The 19,775-nt window shown below is 39.3% G+C and overlaps 1 protein-coding gene across 1 annotated transcript in view; it reads right to left on the bottom strand.

The window, feature by feature from the left end:
- Nucleotides 1–9,752: 9,752 nt before the first annotated feature.
- LOC307015025 (trafficking regulator of GLUT4 1) overlaps nucleotides 9,753–19,775 on the bottom strand; it is a 34,630-nt gene continuing 24,607 nt past the window's right edge. The window contains exons 4-5 of the mRNA XM_079643360.1: nucleotides 15,366–15,498; nucleotides 9,753–14,181 (exon numbers count right to left, since the gene is read on the bottom strand). Coding sequence (XP_079499486.1) covers nucleotides 14,165–14,181; nucleotides 15,366–15,498 — 150 coding nt within the window. The 3' untranslated portion in view covers nucleotides 9,753–14,164. The remainder of the gene's footprint in view (nucleotides 14,182–15,365; nucleotides 15,499–19,775) is intronic.

The raw sequence follows: 19,775 nt of genomic DNA, 5'->3' as shown, positions 1-19,775 counted from the left end.
CCAGCTGCCACTGGTCCCGTATCAGAAACGCTGATGTATCAGAAACAATCTACAACGTGTTTTGGAAGTTATATGCAGCCCTGCACATAACTTTTTTGCCCTGGTTCTCAAAAGAGCACCTGGAGATGTTGCTTGGTGCGCATCCTCTGCATCGCGAAATGTCAATGGAGGGTGCGCATGAAGCAGTCGTGCAGCTTAGTCACGCGTCTTACCAGTTCTTATGCAACTCGCAAATACCAGGGCTGCACCAGTTATGTGCAACCCTGGTTATATGGTCTGTGTTTACATTAGCAAGCATCGCTAACACTCAGAGCTAACGCTGTACTGGAGAGAATATGTGTAAAGAAGCCGGATATAAAAAGGTACTGTCCTTGTGGTAAAAGCAAGCGGAGAGAGAAAGCGTTTGAGCTCCATGCTGTTTCAGAAATAATGCTTGATGTGGTTTGGAACATAATATGGCGTTTAATCATGGCAGTGTTTAGCTGAGTTTCTGCTGGTAGAGTAGACACTCATCTCTTCACATATCTCACTGCTTGAATGCGGAAAGGGGCGTGGCCAGCGGCAGCTCGGTTAGATTTGAAGCTACGGACCCAGAATCAGCACTTTAGGAACAGGGCTGAAATATGAAAGGTATTTTGAGCTAAACACTTCAGAGAAATTTTTTGTATCGATACGGCCCTATAATATGTTGTTCAAATATAGCATAATAGGTGAGCTTTAATGGCAGAAAAAAAACCTCTTCAGTTATAACAGGCATGAAATGGTCTTTGGTCTCTATTAAGACACAGTGTAATTATGATTTTTTTTGGGAATAAACACCAATAAATGCAAGCGTATTAAAGAAAGCTGACATACAGTCTGAAAAACACCTTCTTGTGCAGTACTCACATAATGATATATTTATATTTTGTATTAGTTTTTCGTATACTAATACATCACTGTATATATTGTAATATGCATGTTTTATATTTTGGTATATTATTATTATTATGTTAATATAAACACTTTCTATTTATCTTTTATTTGACATTCAACTTATTTTGTTTATTTAATTTTTTTAATCCTGTTAATTGCATTTTCTTACTTTAAGTTCTTATGTACATATATATATATATATATATATATATATACACAGTTGCAAGAAAAAGTATGTGAACCCTATGGAATTACCTGGATTTCTGCATAAGTTGGTCATAAAATGGAGGAAGCCACTGCTGTCCAGAAAAAACATTGCTGCACGTTTGAAGTTTGCAAAAGAGCACCTGGATGTTCCTCAGCACTACTGGCAAAATATTCTGTGGACAGATGAAACCAAAGTTGAGTTGTTTGGAAGGAACACACAACGCTATGTGTGGAGAAAAAAAGGCACAGCACACCAACATCAAAACCTCATCCCAACTGTGAAGTATGGTGGAGGGAGCATCATGTTTTGGGGCTGCTTTGCTGCCCTCAGGGCCTGGACAGATTGCCATCATCGACGTAAAAATGAATTCTCAAGTTTGTCAAGACATTTTGCTGGAGAACTTAAGGCCCTCTGTCCACCAATTGAAGCTCAACAGAGGATGGGTGATGCAACAGGACAACGACCCAAAGCACAGAAGTAAATCAACAACAGAATGGCTTCAACAGAAGAAAATACGCCTTCTGGAGTGGCCCAGTCAGAGTCCTGACCTCAACCCAATTGAGATGCTGTGGCATGACCTCAAGAGAGCGATTCACACCAGACATCCCAAGAATATTGCTGAACTGAAACAGTTTTGTAAAGAGGAATGGTCCAAAATTCCTCCTGACCGTTTTGCAGGTCTGATATGCAACTATAGGAAACGTTTGGTTGAGGTTATTGCTGCCAAAGGAAGGTCAAACAGTTATTAAATCCAAGGGTTCACATACTTTTTCCACCCTGCACTGTGAATGTTTACATGGTGTGTTCAATAAAAACATAAAAACATATTGTTTGTGTGGTTTTAGCTTGAGCAGACTGTGTTTGTCTATTGTTGTGACTTCGATGAAGATCAGAACACATTTTATGACCAATTTATGCAGAAATCCAGGTAGTTCCAAAGGGTTCACGTACTTTTTCTTGCAACTGTATATGTTTTTTTATTATTATTTTTTTTTTTTTATTTCACTCAAAAACCCATTTGACCTAGGACAAATTATTCGAATTAATTATTGAACCGGAAGACTTCAGCTATGCAGCAGTCCACTAGGGGGAGCTCACAGATTTAAAAAGCAAAGCACCGGTAAGGTTTCTCATTTCTCTAATTCCCCTCCTCGACTCCTATCCTTGTGTCTTAGTCCCGCCCACAGGAGATGCGAGCGGAGGAATCGAGGAGAGGAACCAAGGAGAGAGGAGGGGAAGCAGCAGGCGGTTAGAGAAATGAGAACTCCTCTCCTCTGAGCGGTAATTTTAAAGAGACGTCCATTAATGATGACAGGAGGCACAGCAGCACTCTGTCTGATGGACAGATGTGTTCATGACGACTTATATACTGTATGTACTTTTAATTCATTGACAGTGCGGTATAATGAGAGAATAACAGGCTACAGATGAGATGTGGACATATATACACACACACACACACACACACACACTATATATTTATATAAATATATACCATTTCAGAATCAAAGAAGTATGAGAGCACTCTCATAATGACGTAACACTATCAGAGACTGGCACATCTGTTTAAAAATACAGACAGAGAGACAGATAGGGACGAGCTGGAAAGACATGGCCCTCTGTGGGCCAAGAGTAGCACGTATGTCTTATTGTTGTTTTTATTTTAAGTGGAGCCATGAAATATGAGAATTGCCTCAGGAAGGCCAAGTGTGTTTCGAGTATGGTCAAGTGGAGACCACATCAATAAAACGAGTCTAGATGACCCTACAGCCCGTGCCGACTGGAGTCAATTAGGTACTTTTCCCAGTACATTAGGCGCTTTCACACCTGAGTACTTTTCCCCGTACTTTTCCCTTTTAGTTCCGATAGTTCCTAGGATTTTGCGTTCACACCAAAAAGATCTGGAACTAGAACTTAGTTCATGAGAACTTTTTCACCCCTTTTTAGTCCCTGCTATGGCGCATTTCCACTACAGCGCGGTTTAAGTGCCGTGCCCAGCCCGTTTTTGGTTGCGTTTCCACTAGGTGTAGTTCCAGCTATCGGGTACTTTTTCACAGTTTTCTGGCTCTCCAAAATCGAGGTTCTTTCCGGGCCGACAACCGGGCTGAGTATGCTAAACTAGTGAGAGAATCGTTGGCAACTACAAAAAAATGAACATATTTTACCGTGATTTAATTATAATACACGTTTCAAAATGATACCGAAGTAACAACATACCGATACCGGTTACTAAAAACCAGTTAATGCTTTGACGAGTCTGCAGAAAAACCTTTTAAAATGTGTGTTTTCTGAATGGAGATCGGCTAAGCTAACGCAGTATCCGACCGTCCACACTCACAACAACGGCCTACACACATAAATAAACCAGCGACAGTATTCACCATGACACAGACAGTCTATGTTTTGTACTTGTTTAACTTTTGTCTAGTTTCTGAACAGATATGAGGAGCTGTGAGCTCTGAGGGCTAAGAGCTAACGGCTGATGTTGGTTTTGTGTTTCGCATTGAAGATGACGTCACGGCTCCGCCTACACTGCGTTACTATAGTTACTACCCCAGTTCCTAAACTGTAATGGAAACGCAGCATAAAGTGAGCATGGCCTACCAAGGCCTAACTATAGCCGTGCGAGGCCCAGCAGTGGAAATGCGCCACTAGAGAGCACTTTCCTGGGAGAAAAAGGTTCCCATTCCTGATTGGCTGGGCGAATTGCAAACCAATCAAAGTTATTGCAACACAAAAAAAAACATGGGAGCGGTGGTTTGATGAGGAGGTGTCGGCGTTCTGGCGATTTACTGGGAAGGCTTGCGGCCTGCCAGTAAACCCAAAGCAAAAGAAGAAGTGACGTCAGCAGTTTCATTTGCCTAATCCTTCCCCAGGGACTTATTCTGGTGTGAACGCGATCTGCTCTTTAGTTCTGGGAACTAAGTACGGCAAAGTACTTGGTGTGAAAGCGCCTATTGACTACAAAGTCTTTGAAGATCTGGAAAGATTCACCAAAAAAACTAGTTTTTTAGAGACCAAATAAACAGCAATGTTCAGATCAATTACTTACTTATGTTTTAAATAAAGTTGAATGTATTCTTGTATTAATATCACTCTATAAGCATATTACGTTAAGTCTATCTGTTAATTTTAGCTTTCTTTTCAAACTAAAATGGTCCTGACGTCCTCTACAGTGGACATAATGTAACATTTAAAAATCTAATTATATTAAAAAAGTCTAAATTGTTTTTTTAACCATAAATAGGTAGGAAATAAAGAAGATTGGAAAACTTTTTTTTTCCTCGGTTCCCAGGAGGTTATACAGTAGCTAACTCTGGCACAGACCAATGTTTGTATGTGCACTGTGCCTAACAAATAAACTTAAATACATTTAAAAACCACAAAGAATAAATACAAGTAGCCTCTAAAAATGAATGTTATCAGCGAGGTTCCATGACAGCCATCACAGAGGACATCAGGCAGACAGAAGACAGAAAACGCGGCATCGCCTTAATTCAATCCATCGATTGGATAATTGAGTCAGAGCGGGATAATTAAATCCCTCAAGGTTGACTGTAATTCTCTCCAGCTGTCTCCTTTCATATGTTTCTCACTTTATCTGTGCATCGTTCCTCCCATCCCCCCCTCCCGACCTGGTGCCAGTAAACCAGATTATAGAAAACTGCAGTTACTCAGGTGCACGATAGTGATCTAAAAACGAGGATTTCTGTTCGTTCTACAGGTTTCATATTGAACCGGCAGATGGTTTTATGCCAATTTAATACTTTTATTTTTAATGTAATATAATAACAATTATTGACTAATTAATGGAGCACTAACTGTGAATTAAAGATCAATTTAAAAAGGGAACCGATTCATAAACAATACTTTTTTAGCTGCAGCTCCCAAAGGGGATTTTTTTCTGAAGTTGTGATTCTATGATAATAGTATGCAATTTATTTATGTATTAATAATAAACTGGATGTATTTTAGTTTATGACATGAATAGTTGAAGATAGAATTTAAAATAATAAGTAATATTTCAAAGCAAAAAAAAAAACTGGATAAATGTTATTAGATTTGGCACAATTCATTTAATAAATACAAATGTAATCTAAAGCCATTATCAACAGACAGATGTTTGACTATTTCGATTATTTGGTTTCTTTCAGACACAAATATTTGCTTGATTTGTTTGTTTTTTATTGAAAATATTATCTAGATCAAAAAGTTTTTTGTCTTCTTCAAAAAAGTCAACAAACATTAGACAATTATCAGCTTGCAGTTTGGAATTATTTGCTGGATATCTTTGTTTTCAAATTAACAAAAAACATTTTTGTTTGGCTAGGTGCCTTATGAGATTAATTATTGTTGTCTATGGACAGAAATGTAATTAAGAATTTTTTTTTTCTTGTAAATGTGTGATTTAAATCTCTTAGAGTTTCTTCTTTCAAATGTAGGACTTAGACATTTGGAGAATATTCAATTTGAATATTGTACTAATTACATTACTAAATGTTTTACTTATTTATTGTAGTTACGTATTGTACAAGTGCACATTTGAACTTTAAATATTTGTATTTCATTTCATTATATTTTTCTTAAATGGAATAACTGTTAAAAAATCCAATTACCCCTGGGAAAAAAATATCTGTGATTCTGAAATAAAAGGTTTCCTCATAACTCCCTCCATCTGGCAGATGTCTTTTAACCAGCTCAACATTCATACACACCACAGAGGAATGTGAGGGACACATTTGGGGACTGTGAAACAAAGCTGGAGCTCTTTGAACATTCATTAGACACACTGTGCTCTATGCAAGGGAACAAACATCACAAACACCATGGAGCCTGACGCTTCACGCTGAGCCTGAAGGTCAAGACTGACAGGAGAACACACACACACACACACACACACACACACACACACACACACACACACACACACACACACACACACACACACACACACACACACACACACACACACACACACACACACACACACACACACACACACACACACACACACACACACACACACACACACACACACACACACACACACACACACACACAGAAGTAAAATGTAGTTTAAAACTCAAAGTAAAGTCTTAATTATTATAAGTACATTAAGAAATAACTGAAGCTATAAGAAAAATACAGTTTAGTAAAAATATTTCCTAAGTATAGTGTAGCAGAACATAGGAATAATATGATTTACTTTGTGTTGCAGGAGGGGCTGGACATTATATTAAAAGAAAATAGGATTAATTACAGGACTCGGTGTACCCTGCAGTTAACTGGAGGGCTAAAACACATTCAAAGTGCACGTGCAGTGTTTGTTCATACTCACCAGGTGATGGGATATGGATGAAGCACGCACAGTGAACAGGTGGAGGATTATCGAGCCTAACAGTTAGCATGCTAACTGTTAACATCGCTAATAAAATGTTTGTACATTCATTACATTGCATTTAGCTGACGCTTTTATCCAAAGCGACTTACAATAAGTACATTCGACCAGGAAGATACAACCTTGAAGAAAACAGAATCATATCAGTACATCAGGTTTCATAGAGCCAAACATTTCAAGGTCTACTCAACTGGCTTTAGATAAGCCAGTCCTTTATTAGTATATACTGTAAGTGCTCTGTTAGCAGTTCTTTGTTAGTAATTATATCGCTCGAAGTGGAGTCGAAAGAGATGAGTTTTCAGTATGCGCCGGAAGATGTGCAAGCTATCTGCTGTCCTGATTTCAATGGGGAGCTCATTCCACCATTTTGGAGCCGATTCTGCACATTATAATAGTCTCACGTGACGTGATGCTGTAACATTTTTAACCCTAAAGCATTCACAGCGGCAGCGGCTAACCTCTTCTGATCAATCTTTTCTTGTTTCTCATGTTTTTGTTTGGCAGTCAGCAGAAAACAATTGTATGCATTTCCGCCATCTAGTGGACTTGAGTGTTAAGCAGCATATTTGCAGAAAAAATAAAATAATTATGTAAAAATAATTAAAATCCTCTGAATATGTCCGGTTGCTCTAAAGGAATTAATTAAACAATTGCATACTTTATTGGATGTCTTTCCCATTTGATACTGTATTTTTCCATCAATCAACCAATCAATCAATCAATCCCTTTTCTCTCTATATATTGCTTAAAAATATATTGTTTTCATTTCTAAATAATTATAAATAAATACATGAACTTAAGCAGTAAGCCAAACCTTTCAAATCTCATTATTGACATAAATAAAGATTTATGTCATTAATATTGAAACAAGTTTTCATCTGTTGTAATCTTATTTGCCAGACATAAAAACGTTCTCCACCTTAATGGAAAAAATCTGAGGCTGAAGTATTATTTTTAAATGTCACAGACAGTGACCTTTCACAAGAAAAACATCAAGTTTTTATCGACTAAAGAGCTTTTCTTTAAATTCAGTACCTGAAGGGCATTCATGCTGTTATTTGATGTCATTCGATTATTGTCCTGCTCCTCTTCCTCTTCCTGTACTTCCTCTTTCTCTTCCCTCTATTTGTTTGTAAAGGATACCGTTTCACCTCTATCTCAGTCTTCCCCTACACACACATTGCACAGTATGCATCCTCTCATCCTGTCGCTATCTATTCTTCTTCGCCTTCTTCTTCTTCATCTTCTTCTCCTTTTTCTTCCTCTTCGCTCCTGCTCCCCTCTCTCCGTGTCTGATCTCCTTGTGTAGCAGCCTCAGCGGTGAAGTCTCTTAATAATTTATAAGAATCTAACATTCAAATGAACATCTCACACACACACACACACACACACACACACACACACACACACACACACACACACACACACACACACACACACACACACACACACACACACACACACACACACACACACACACACACACACACACACACACACACACACACACACACACACACACACACACACACACACACACACACCTTTTATTGACGGTGAGGAGTCAGACCTCTCTCCTCTCCATCCCAGTATCCCAGGGTCCCTCATAGACGGTAACCATGGCAACCCCTCGTTCTAGAAAGAAGGTACATGAGAGAATGAAGCCCTGTCCCTCGTCACTTTTCTTGCTCCATATTTTTCAATTTGAATGTTTCTGACTTTCGTTAAAAAGAAGAGGAATACTTACTAAATGTAAAACCTGTGTGCACAACAACATTTCAAGGAAATAAAAGCATTTCCTGTGCTACAGGGTTTTTGTGATTCTTTTGCACTCAACACTGTGATAAACATAAGAACTTACATGTAAGTAAGGGACAATAATATGTGATAATCTCCCCACTCTACAGTTGCAAAAGATATGATTCAGTGATGGACTTTTATATTTATTAAGGATAATAACTGACTTATTTGTCTCATCAATAATTAGAGGCTTGATGTGTTAAAAAGACTGAGGAATATACTTTCTATTATCAACATGTGATCTTTATGGGACATTTGAAAAGTCTTAGAAGTGTTGATTCAGTTAATTTATCCTATTTATTTGTTGGGACTGAGAAGGACTGCGGAGACTATTTAGCTACAACCAACTTTTTAACAATTGAATAGAGCGCCATCTTTCAACTTATCCAGTTCTCATTCATGCATCCATGATTTGTTTTTAATAATAATAATAATAATAATAATAATAATAATAATTGGACAACAATTGATCTTGATGGCCTGGAGGAGGAAGGTATCTCTGTCTTGGAATAATTGTTAATAGTCAACAAGAACTAAAAGTGGTTTCTGCTGGTTTTATGAATACATTGTGAATACTGAATCCCATTGCTGTCGTAAAAAAGGTCCTATTCTGCTAATTTTCAGGTTCATATTTGTATGTAGTGTCTCTACTGTCACATGTCTCCATGCTTTAATGTTCAAAAAGCTCTTTATTTGTCTCATACTGCCTGTGCTGCAGCACCTCTTTTCACCCTCCGTCTGAAACCAGAGCCCAGTCTGCTCTGATTGGTTAGCTGGCCGGCTCGGTTGTGATTGTTCTAGAGATGTCCCGCCCCTTAGCCTGTCACGTAGAATGTGTTGGAGCGCTATAGCCAATAAAAGCACGAGTGTTACATAGCACGTGTGTGTGGGAGAGCAACTCCCTCTGGAGGGAGCACAGGGAATTTAGCCTTTGCAGACCATTTACATGCACAAAAACCGATGTATCCCACCCACACTAAAGGAAAGGGTAGACCCCAAAAAGCATAGGGCCCCTTTAAGATACATTTAATCCAATAGTGAAAGAAAAATCCTTATTTTTTTATCTTGTACATTTTGATATCAGGAATGTCTTTTTTCTTTATGCAAATGTTTAGCGTTATAATCTATATATCTAACTTATATTTGAGACTTAAGAATGTCTTCTTCTTTTTGAGAATATCCATATCTTTGTAAATGTAACACTCCTCTAGAGTCTATAGTACCCTGTTCCCCTGGCGTGTTTGGCAGTCGTAAATGAATGTTTGGTTTCCATCCAGGACTGGGATTTATAGAGCAAGCTCCCTGGACCGGAGACACCTGTATAATGTACCAACACTAATTAAATCTCCCCTAGAGTATTTACAACGCTGCCACCAGTAAAATTGTCAAATTAAGAAATGATATTTACCCTCAGATGTATTCACGAGCCTGCACACTGATAGGTATTTAATGGGATTTATTCCCTGCAAACATGATCAAATAATCAACAGCAGTAGATCAACTTTGATAAATGTATTTGTGTACACTCATTCTGTCAGTTTAAGGCATGCACAGGTACAGAAAGAGTCCGGTGTCAGGAGATAGCAATCAATAATTAGATAATGACTCATGCTTATAGCACCCCCCCAGTTTGAGTTTTTTTAGCAAGCAGGAAGCAGGTTATACTGAGCGTTACAAACAGTAGATTATCATGTCAATACAAAAAAGAGATCCAGATAATGTGAATAGAAATATAAAAATACAAAGATCAGGGAATCAAAAGAGCGTTTACAAAAGAAATGAAAATGATAGACAGGAGACTAAAGAAATAACACAAGAAGAAAGTGATGTTGAGATGTTCTGCGGAAGATTTTCAAAATGAAATCAAAAGCCGTTGTATATCTATTTAATGCAACTTATCTCTTTTTTTATTATTATTACTCCACATCTACAACTCCTTATCCTTTTCATTTTTTGTAGCCTTTCTTGGAAATGCTAAGTAAATGAATAAATGTAATCACATTCATTATAAATCAAGCTCTTGAATTAATACAGTAAATGATGAGCTTGAAATAACACAACATTGCCTCAAACAAATTGAAATTTTTACAAGAAAATAAAAACAAGTGAAATGTACATCAATGATTGAATTGTACTCCTGAATTCTTCATTATTGCTGTTGAATGAATGCAGCTAATCGTGAGCATAAACATCTCAGGAAAGGTGTAAAATATGAACAATAACCCAAGTGGCTAATTTGGTAGATTTTGGTATTTGCTAAAAAGCCTGCAAATTAGATTCTATATTAACCCTTAGATGCACGAGTGACTGGACCCTAAACTCTTCCATAAGTGGGTCAAAAAGGACCCTTATTAGAATAATATGGGTTTTCATGCCATTTTTGTCATTTCGGTTATTATATTTTGGTTCACATTAGAAATATTTAATATTACATTTTTCACTATTTATAATTTTAGGCATTTTTTTTACATTTTGAAAGAAAACGTTTTCCCATAGGATTCCATAGGAAACGCATGTGGGTCGTTTTTGACCCACTTATGGAAGCTTGGGTTAGTAATACAAAAACTACAATTTCTTCAAATGTGAATAAAAATTTTGAATGGCATGATATCCAAAACATGTTTTTTGAGGAATATGAAATGATTAAAAAAAAATGCAATTACAAAGATACTTCAAGAAAACCACCTCACCGGGTAAAAAAAGACCCACTTAAGCATCTCAGGGTTAATACTTTAAAAAGTAGATATGATTATTATTTGTATGTCACTTGGTAATTGAATGTGGATCCTTTTTGGAAAATGGCCAATAAGGAACAAAACAAATGATACATGCTGAAAATCTTCCTCAGAACTGTTCATTTCATGTGTAAAATTAGATATATCATTATATAATATATGTATTATTATATACATATATTTTTGGGTCACAGAAATTGTACCAGTTGAATTAAAGATTTCTGGGAATGTTTTCACATTTAACACCCTTCATGTTAATACCATTATTAGTATGTTAGTAAGTGAAAAAAGGAACACAAATAGATTTAATAGTCGGTTAAAATCAGTGGAACAACGTGATAAAACACTGTAGGCAACTCTGAGAGGTAGCGCAAGCAAAGTCCATACACAACCGTGTACAAGTACACAATAAACTGAGGGAAGCTAGCATTCGTACTGACAATCAAGCCGGGACCGTTGTTTTGCATAATGTGGTTAGTAAACATGCTACATACAGTGTGAAGATGTGAGGCACCTTTACCTTCCTCCCCCAACCTGACCACATCAGACCTCACCTCTACGCAGAGACGCCGTCTGATTGGTGCAAAGTTCAACATTTATCTGCTTCCTTCTTTTTTTTAAATCCCTCTTGTGCAATCTTGGTGGGGATTTATTTGTTGGTCAGTTACATCCGTAAGGAAGAGAAAACATTTGGATATCAATAGCGTGCTGCAGGAATGAGTCCTCAAACCCTGAAATGAGTTAGCATTCTAGCACTTCCTGATCCCTTCTCTTGAAGTGCATTTGGTCAGAACCCTGAAATAAGGTTTGTGGTTCAAAAATGCGAAAGAGATTTTACCGTTTAGTCTTCCAACTTTAAATGCGTCATAATATAACCTACTCGTCAATTTCTGAGGATTCTTTGTGTCTTTGAAACCGCGGTTGCTAACAGGTGGCTGAATGAGACTAGTAAATCTCATCCAGCCGAACATTAGCCACCTTTAGCTTGGCGCTGGTGATGTCAAGTGACCGTGCCGTAGTTTGTTCATAACATTTTCTTCTGGAGATTGAATTCCTATTAATATGTGGAGATTATCCTTTCGAAAAAAAATTGTAGGTATCCTAAATGTAGGTTTTCCACAGATATTTGTTTCTGGAATATTCCACAATCCAATGAAAATATCCAATTAGCTCTTTGTGGAAGGAACCAGGGAAATGCTCAATTCAAGGTTTGTACTACTCAAATAAGTAATTCCTGCACCTCTACACCAGGTAGACATAACACAATTCCCGTATTATGTATTTACAAAGTGCTGCTCAGTTAGCGCTCTTGTTAAATGAGGCTACGGTATTATGTAAAAGCATTCTGTTATACATACTGTAAACATGCACAGGTTATAAGAGATGATTTAGATCCATAACAACAGCCTATTTCCTCAAAGCCCCCACCCAGTTCACAATTAGCATACAAACATTGAAAGAAACAGAAACAACAGCTGTGTTTGGCACAGCGTTGTTGTTTGTATCTATACAAAAAGTAATGCACTGTAATTGGTTAGTTTCCCAGAAAATTAATTTGCAATTTTGACAAAGTCCTCCTGGTAAGGAGGTCGGGGTGGACCAGAAGTCAAAGTTGATTTAATTGTAAACGTAACTTCCACAGTCATGTAAGACCACTTCCAGTAGTTGTTTTCACCCAAATCACAATCTTTTCCTCAACCTAAACATTCGGTTTTTCGTGAAAACAATATTTTACTTTGAGTACCAAATGTATCTAACAAGCGGTTTGTTTTACTGGACATTTGTAGGAGAATGCACGTAAAATGAAGAATAACTTTTTGGAATTAACATACTCTTGTATGTGAATGCTTTGAAATAATAGGGGATGCAAATGCAACAAAAAGGTGTAAAACGCCAACAAAGAGACGTAAAACACAGAAAAAGTTATACAAATTGTCAATAAAGAGACGCAAAATGGCCACAAAGTGAGTCAAGACCTCAACAAATATACGTAAAAATTCAAAGAAGAAACATAAAACGCCAACAAAGAGCCGAAAAACGTCAACAAGAAAGCAGAAAAGTCCAATAAAAAGATGTAAAACGTCAAATACAAAAGAATCTCCAAACCCAAAATGCCTTTTCCCCTACACTGTTTGTGGCCTTTGGTATGAATAACGCACAGTAATTTTTGTCCCTTGTAAACCAGAAGTCAATGTTCATTTATTTGTTATCAAAACTTCTGTTATTTTACACCCTTCACCTAAAACTAACCAACTTGTTTCTGACCAAGACTGATGTGGATGAAGCTACTTTCCATTGAAATCATTTCCTGGATATTTTTTGGAGGAAACGCTTTTCGCAAAATATCATATGCAGTTTTTTTTCTCATACACTTTATTCATACTTTAATATATATTTTTGTTGTGGATTTGTGTTTGGGTCTCTGCATGACGCCGGGGATAACTCCCTCTTTATCCTTTCACTTTGTTGAAACAACTAATGGTATATATTTGAATAGGCCTATAACTGTATTAGATAGCAGTTTCCTTTATATTGGAATACAGAAAGAGAAGAAAACGTGAACGTTGTTTTAGTAAACAGCTGCTAAGTTGTGACGTCAGGACTCTCTATGAGTGTGTCGACTTTATGTTTGTGCACCATGAACAGCAGCAGGAAGATCTGGATGATGAAACACGAGTCTCTCTCTCTCTATAAATACTCTTAAAGTTGGTCTTCATGTTCATGCCGGACCATCAGCAGCAGCATTCCCTCTTTCAGTTCACCAAGAACACCAAGTCTTCAAATATTTGGCATAAAAGAATCAGAAGGTTTGCACCATCGCTGGACTTGTTGCATGGAGGCTCATATATCCCAGATGTCCTTGTGGACCACAGGGTGAGATGAACATCAGGTGACCCACACTTTTCTCCTAATCCAAATCGAGGCGTGGGTGTCGGGGGAGTGTCCATGCTCGTCGACGTCGTGCAGCAACAATAGCAGGGAACAGATTTAGTTTTTCATCTGGTGCAGGCGCTGGAGAAATGATTCAGGAAGTTCGGGGAGGGGAAACGGAGTCGTGTTGGTCGGATGTTGTCGTGCAGTCGGTGTCACCATTATTTTATTTTTTTATCAGGATTTTAAAATTACTGCAGAGAGAAAAAGACAGAAAGTCACACATATTTAAGAGTTAATCTTGACCATATTATTATTAATATAACTACTCTACTGTATATATTGTGATTTGCTGTCGTTACATATTGTAGTACAGTAGAAGTAGTAGATACATGCACATTTTAATTTAACTTCTCAATTGTTATTCACTTATTTATTTTATTTAAATGTATTCGATTTTTACATTTTATATGGTTATAATTTCCGCCAAGATAAATATAGTACTCTGATCCTGTTCCTGAACAGCATTTAATACAATTGTAAAAGGTATCTAACTACTCGGGCTGTCAAACGATTAACGTTTTTAAATCAGATTAATCACAGCTTAAAAATTAATTAATCATGATTAATCACCATTCGAACTATGTCCAAAATATGCCATTTCTTTATGTATATTGTTGTGGGAATGGAAAGATAAATGAAAGAAGGCAGATATATCCATTTAACATACAGTATGTAGGCCTATGTATGTTTATTATAACATTGTTCTGTGTGTCAAAATGAAAGACAGCCCACACACCTATCAATCATCAAACCGTGGGGTCTTATTTAATTACGTGTTGATTTCTATCAACACGTAATGTTGTATTGATGTATATAGAGATGTACTACAGCAAAAGTATTCTCCGTCAGGACTTCCTGCAACAACACCACGTCGTTATCTTGATTCTGATTGGCCAGAAGACATTATCGAAGATGTTCTATCGAGAAGACGATCACTACGTGACAAAAGTTTTCAAAACCGTTTCTAGTCTTCGGTATTTCCAGACAAGTGGCTACTGAAATCAATCTTACTAATTGTTGTCTGTGCAATTTACTCGGCGCGAGTTGGCGGACTTTATTTTGCTTACTTTAACATCATTTGTCATGGTGGGGCTAAGCCATTTCTTGATATGGCTGTAGCCTACCCCATTGTTGCCACTGGTGGGATGTATGGGGCAGGCCATTCTGCACATGCGTTAAATGCGTTAAATATTTTAAAGCAATTAATTCAAAAAATTAATTACCGCCGTTAAAACGATAATTTTGACAGCATTACTAACTACATTTACTTGACTACAAATTAAAGTGACTTATACTTGAGTTTTTAAAAAACAATACGGTCATTTCAAATTTAAATTTTGTTTTTGTGTCGTTTTTGGTGTTCCGTGTAACTCACATCCCCAGTTGAGGGCGATGGCCGCGGCGATGATGGCGATCCCTCCCAAGATGGCGACCACAGACAGAATCATGGCGTTGCGGCCTAAACGGCGAGCTCCGTCCACGTTGCCCTGCTGCAGACTGTTTCGGGACTGAACAGAGTATAAACAGTGAAAAATATGTCATTCAAAATGTAACTTATCATTATAAACTAAATGTTGAATGTGCTTTGCTCTGTTAAACTTTTAAATTCATTTTTTCTTCAGGCACTTTCTACCGTGAAAACAAGGATGCGTCAGATATTGCTACCAAAAATATCAAGTTCTTTTAAGTTATTATCCGAACTAGCCGAAATGGTGATTGAAGAAGAAGAAGAAGAAGAAGAAGAAGAAGAAGAAGAAGAAGAAGATTTTTAAAACAAAATTTTATATTTCCATTTGTTTTAACTATACACCGAAACAAAAAACATTACACAAATCAAATAAATAAACAGATTTTCACGTCTACCAAATAAATGTCATTTGAAAACGTTTTACCCATTTCAAAACATCATCTTTTACATACCTTAAAAACAAACAAATTCACCTACCCTTTAAAACTTCAATATTAGAGAGTCGTTTTCCCCCAGTGAGCACAGAACCTGCCCAACTGCCCACACATCCAGAAACCCCTGTAGATGATTGATCAGCGTATAGTATGCATGCTCCACCCTCAGACGCGCTGCCACCAGCCCCCTCAGACAGAGCACTGCATCCGTCCACCCTACTCCAGCAAGTTTGTTCTTCCTACTTTTCCAGATTGCTAATTTTGCATTAGCAAACAAGAAATTCATCAATCGTAGGATTTCCTTCTTTTTCAGGATGTATTTGGGGCCATGGACAAAAAGTGGTATGGAGAAAACCTCCCCGAACCCCTCCACCCACTCCTGTAACATTTTTTTAAGACCAGCCAACCGGGGACAGGACACCACTAAATGCTCCAATTTTTCTGCCATAAAACAGAACGGACAGCCCCCCCTTGTGCCTGGGTCAAAATGAGCCCTGTATTTGTTAGTGGCTATTGCACCGTGTATAATTCTCCATTGGATGTCAGCCATCCGTTTTTCAACGGGAGACTTATACAGGATCCGCCAGCTGCCCTGAGGGGAAGAGCCCAAACCAAACACATCTGTCCACCTCGACTCTCTGACGCCTGCGAGCGAGCTGAGGTTTAGCACCTTTACGCAGCTAAGATATAGCTTCTTCCCATTGCAGGAGCTGAACATTCCAGGTGTTAGAGTCCCCAGTGATAGCAGGAGACCATCCTCCTCTCTCCATTCCCCCACCGCAGGACCCACCCTCAAGGCAGGAAAAACATAATCATGTCCCTTTCTCCACTGGTCGGCCAGATCTGCATCCAGAGCAAAAGTCCGGTGGGATGGCGACAGCGACTGCCACACCTCTTCTACCAGGTTCTCCAGAACTCGAGTTGATCGAATGCCCGTCACCTCAGCCAGTTTTTCCGTGGAGATCCCTGTCAAATGGCCAAGTTTTACCACTCCCGCTTCAATGAACGCATTTTTTAGGGCGGCTGAAGAGAAAATGATTCCGGAAAGAAAACCAGTGTCAAACAGGGGCTCCTCAAAGAGCCACATCCCAGGCCGGGGGTCGGGTGGTCTGGTAAAACTCAGAATCTTCCAGGCATTGATGACTGAGCAGTAAAAAGGTGCAAGTCCAGTTATCTTGTACGCAGGGGCCTTCAGCAGAAACAGATGTTTATCAAAACCAAAGCCCCCTGCCCTCCAGAGCAACAGCCGGGCCATAGCCAGCCAGCAGGGAGAGGCACCATACAGCAGCCGCTGAGCTGCCTGCAGTCTAAAAGCAGCAGTCCTCGCAGTAATGTCCACAAGGCCCTGCCCCCCCTCCGCCACAGGGAGGTACAGGACCGATGCTGGCACCCAGTGATGACCCGACCAGAAGAAATCCACGAGGAGCCGCTGCAGTTGTTTCATGAGGTCCGGCGGTGGGGTTAACACCTGGAGTCTGTGCCACAAAGATGAGGCAACCAGATTGTTGGCTACAAGAACTCTTCCCCTGTAGGACAGCTGGGGTAGCAGCCATTTCCATTTAGCTAATTTTGCTTGCACCTTTCCCAGCAATCCCTCCCAGTTCTGTGCCACCATGTCCTCAGACCCCAACCAAACTCCCAGGACCTTTAAACCCTCGTTTCCCCAGCTGAGGTTACCAGGAAGACTGGGCCTATTTTCTAAACTCCACTGACCTACCAAAACTGCCTCACTCTTCTCCCAGTTAACTTTGGCTGAGGCAGCCTTCCTATACAAAACTAAACTGTCCTGTAGCTCCTGGATATCTCGCTGACCCTGGATAAAAACACTGACATCATCAGCATAAGCTGATACAACCACCGGGGGGGCCTGAGCTGACACTGGCAGACTCAGGCCCCTCAGCCGGTTTCTAAGCCTGCACAAAAGTGTCTCGATGGCAATACTATATAATAGGCCTGAGATATGGCAGCCCTGCCTGATCCCCCTTTTAACTGGTACAGGTCTGCTCAGCCCTCCCCCCACTTTCACAACACAACATGCATCACTGTACAAACACTTCACCCAGGACAAAAAATGCTCCCCAACACCAAAAGCCTGCAATGTGGCAGCCAGAAAAGTGTGATCCACACGATCAAAGGCCTTCTCTTGGTCAATAGAAATAATACCAACATTTATATTGTACAGTTTGCAAACATCAAAAGTGTCTCTCATCAAAAACAAATTGTCCACAATTGATCTGCCAGGGATGCAATATGTTTGATCAGTACCAACAAGAAGTTCGATAAAACACTTCAGTCTGTTAGCTAAAACCTTTGACAGTATCTTATAGTCCGTACATAAGAGAGCCACAGGTCTCCAATTCTTCAGCAGGGTTAGATCTCCTTTCTTAGGCAACAGTGAAATCACTGCACGCCTACAGGAAGCTGGAAGAGTCCCTTTCCCAAAGGACTCCATCAATACATCCAACAAATCATGTCCTAGAATGCTCCAAAAATGTTTTAAAAAGTCTGCAGGTAAACCGTCTAGGCCCGGAGCCTTGCCGGAGGCCATCTGTGTCACCGCAGAGGTCAGTTCCTCCAGCGTAATGTCAGAGCCCAAGGTGTCACTTTCGGCTGGACTCAGCTGTGGAAGACCCTGAAAAAGTTCATCAGCGGCTTCCACGTCGCAACCTTCGGCTTTGAACAGGTCCGTGTAGAAGGACACTGCATGTCTCCTCATCTCAGCAGGTTCAGAGGTTACCTGTCCATCGGGAAGACGCAGACATACCATCTGCTTCCTTTGGCCCACAGACCTCTCCAGGTTGAATAAAAAGGTGGTTGGTGCATCAATGTCTCTCATGGAAGTAAAACGGGCTCTAATCAGAGCTCCCTTGGCTTTCTCCTGAAGAAAACAGTTAAGCTGTTGTTGTTTTAGGAGGGACTGTTCTATATTTCGAGCAGACACACTCTCTAACTCTCTGATCTCTCTCTCTAACTGCTCTATAGCTCTCCTAGTGTTTGCAGTGGAGTAGGCTGTATACTGTTGACAGAACACTCTAATCTGAGCCTTTCCTACCTCCCACCACTGACTCAGGGAGGGAAAAGACTCTTTCTTTGATTTCCAGTTGATCCAAAACAATTTAAAATTCTCACAGAAAATCAAATCTTGTAAAATGTTAACATTAAACTGCCAGAACGATCTAGGTTTCTCTGTGTTGGATAAAACCAAATCCAAAGAAACTAGCTGATGATCTGTAAAACCAACAGGTTGGATGTGACAGTTCACTGCACGAGTAATAAAAGAAGAAGACATGTAAAATCTGTCTAGCCTGGCTGCACTGACGCCCCCATCTAGCATTCTCATCCAGGTGTATTGTTTAACGGAAGGATGCTTCATCCTCCACACATCCACTAAGTCAGCCTCTCTTATCACCTGTGACAGTAAAAGGGACGACTGAGGATGAGGCTCCCGTCCTATTCTGTCTAAAGTGACATTAGTGCAAACGTTCCAGTCCCCCCCCAGTATAACACACTCCCCCTGTACACTAGTGTCTAGCTTGTCTTTTAATAACTGAAACACAGATACACGTGCAGGGCCCTGATTGGGTGCATACACATTAATAAAGGTGAAACTAAACTCTAACAGTTCCACTTTCACCATCAAGGCTCTACCTGCCACTATCTCAGTGCTGGATAAAATCTTTACATTTAGAGAGGGGGAGAATAAAACAGCTACTCCAGCACTAAGGTTTGAGCCATGACTGAGTACATACTGACCCCCCCACCACATCCCCCAGTCCGTCTCATTCAGGCTATCACTGTGCGTTTCCTGCAGAAATATCAAATCTAATTTTTTCTGATTAAAGACTTCTAACACTAAAGCTCTTTTCTGTGCACTTCTACCCCC

This window comes from Notothenia rossii (assembly GCF_949606895.1).
Source record: "Notothenia rossii genome assembly, chromosome: 8".
Lineage (NCBI taxonomy): Eukaryota > Metazoa > Chordata > Actinopteri > Perciformes > Nototheniidae > Notothenia > Notothenia rossii.
Note: the sequence above shows the minus strand (reverse complement) of the source record. Positions and strands in the feature narration are given on the sequence as shown.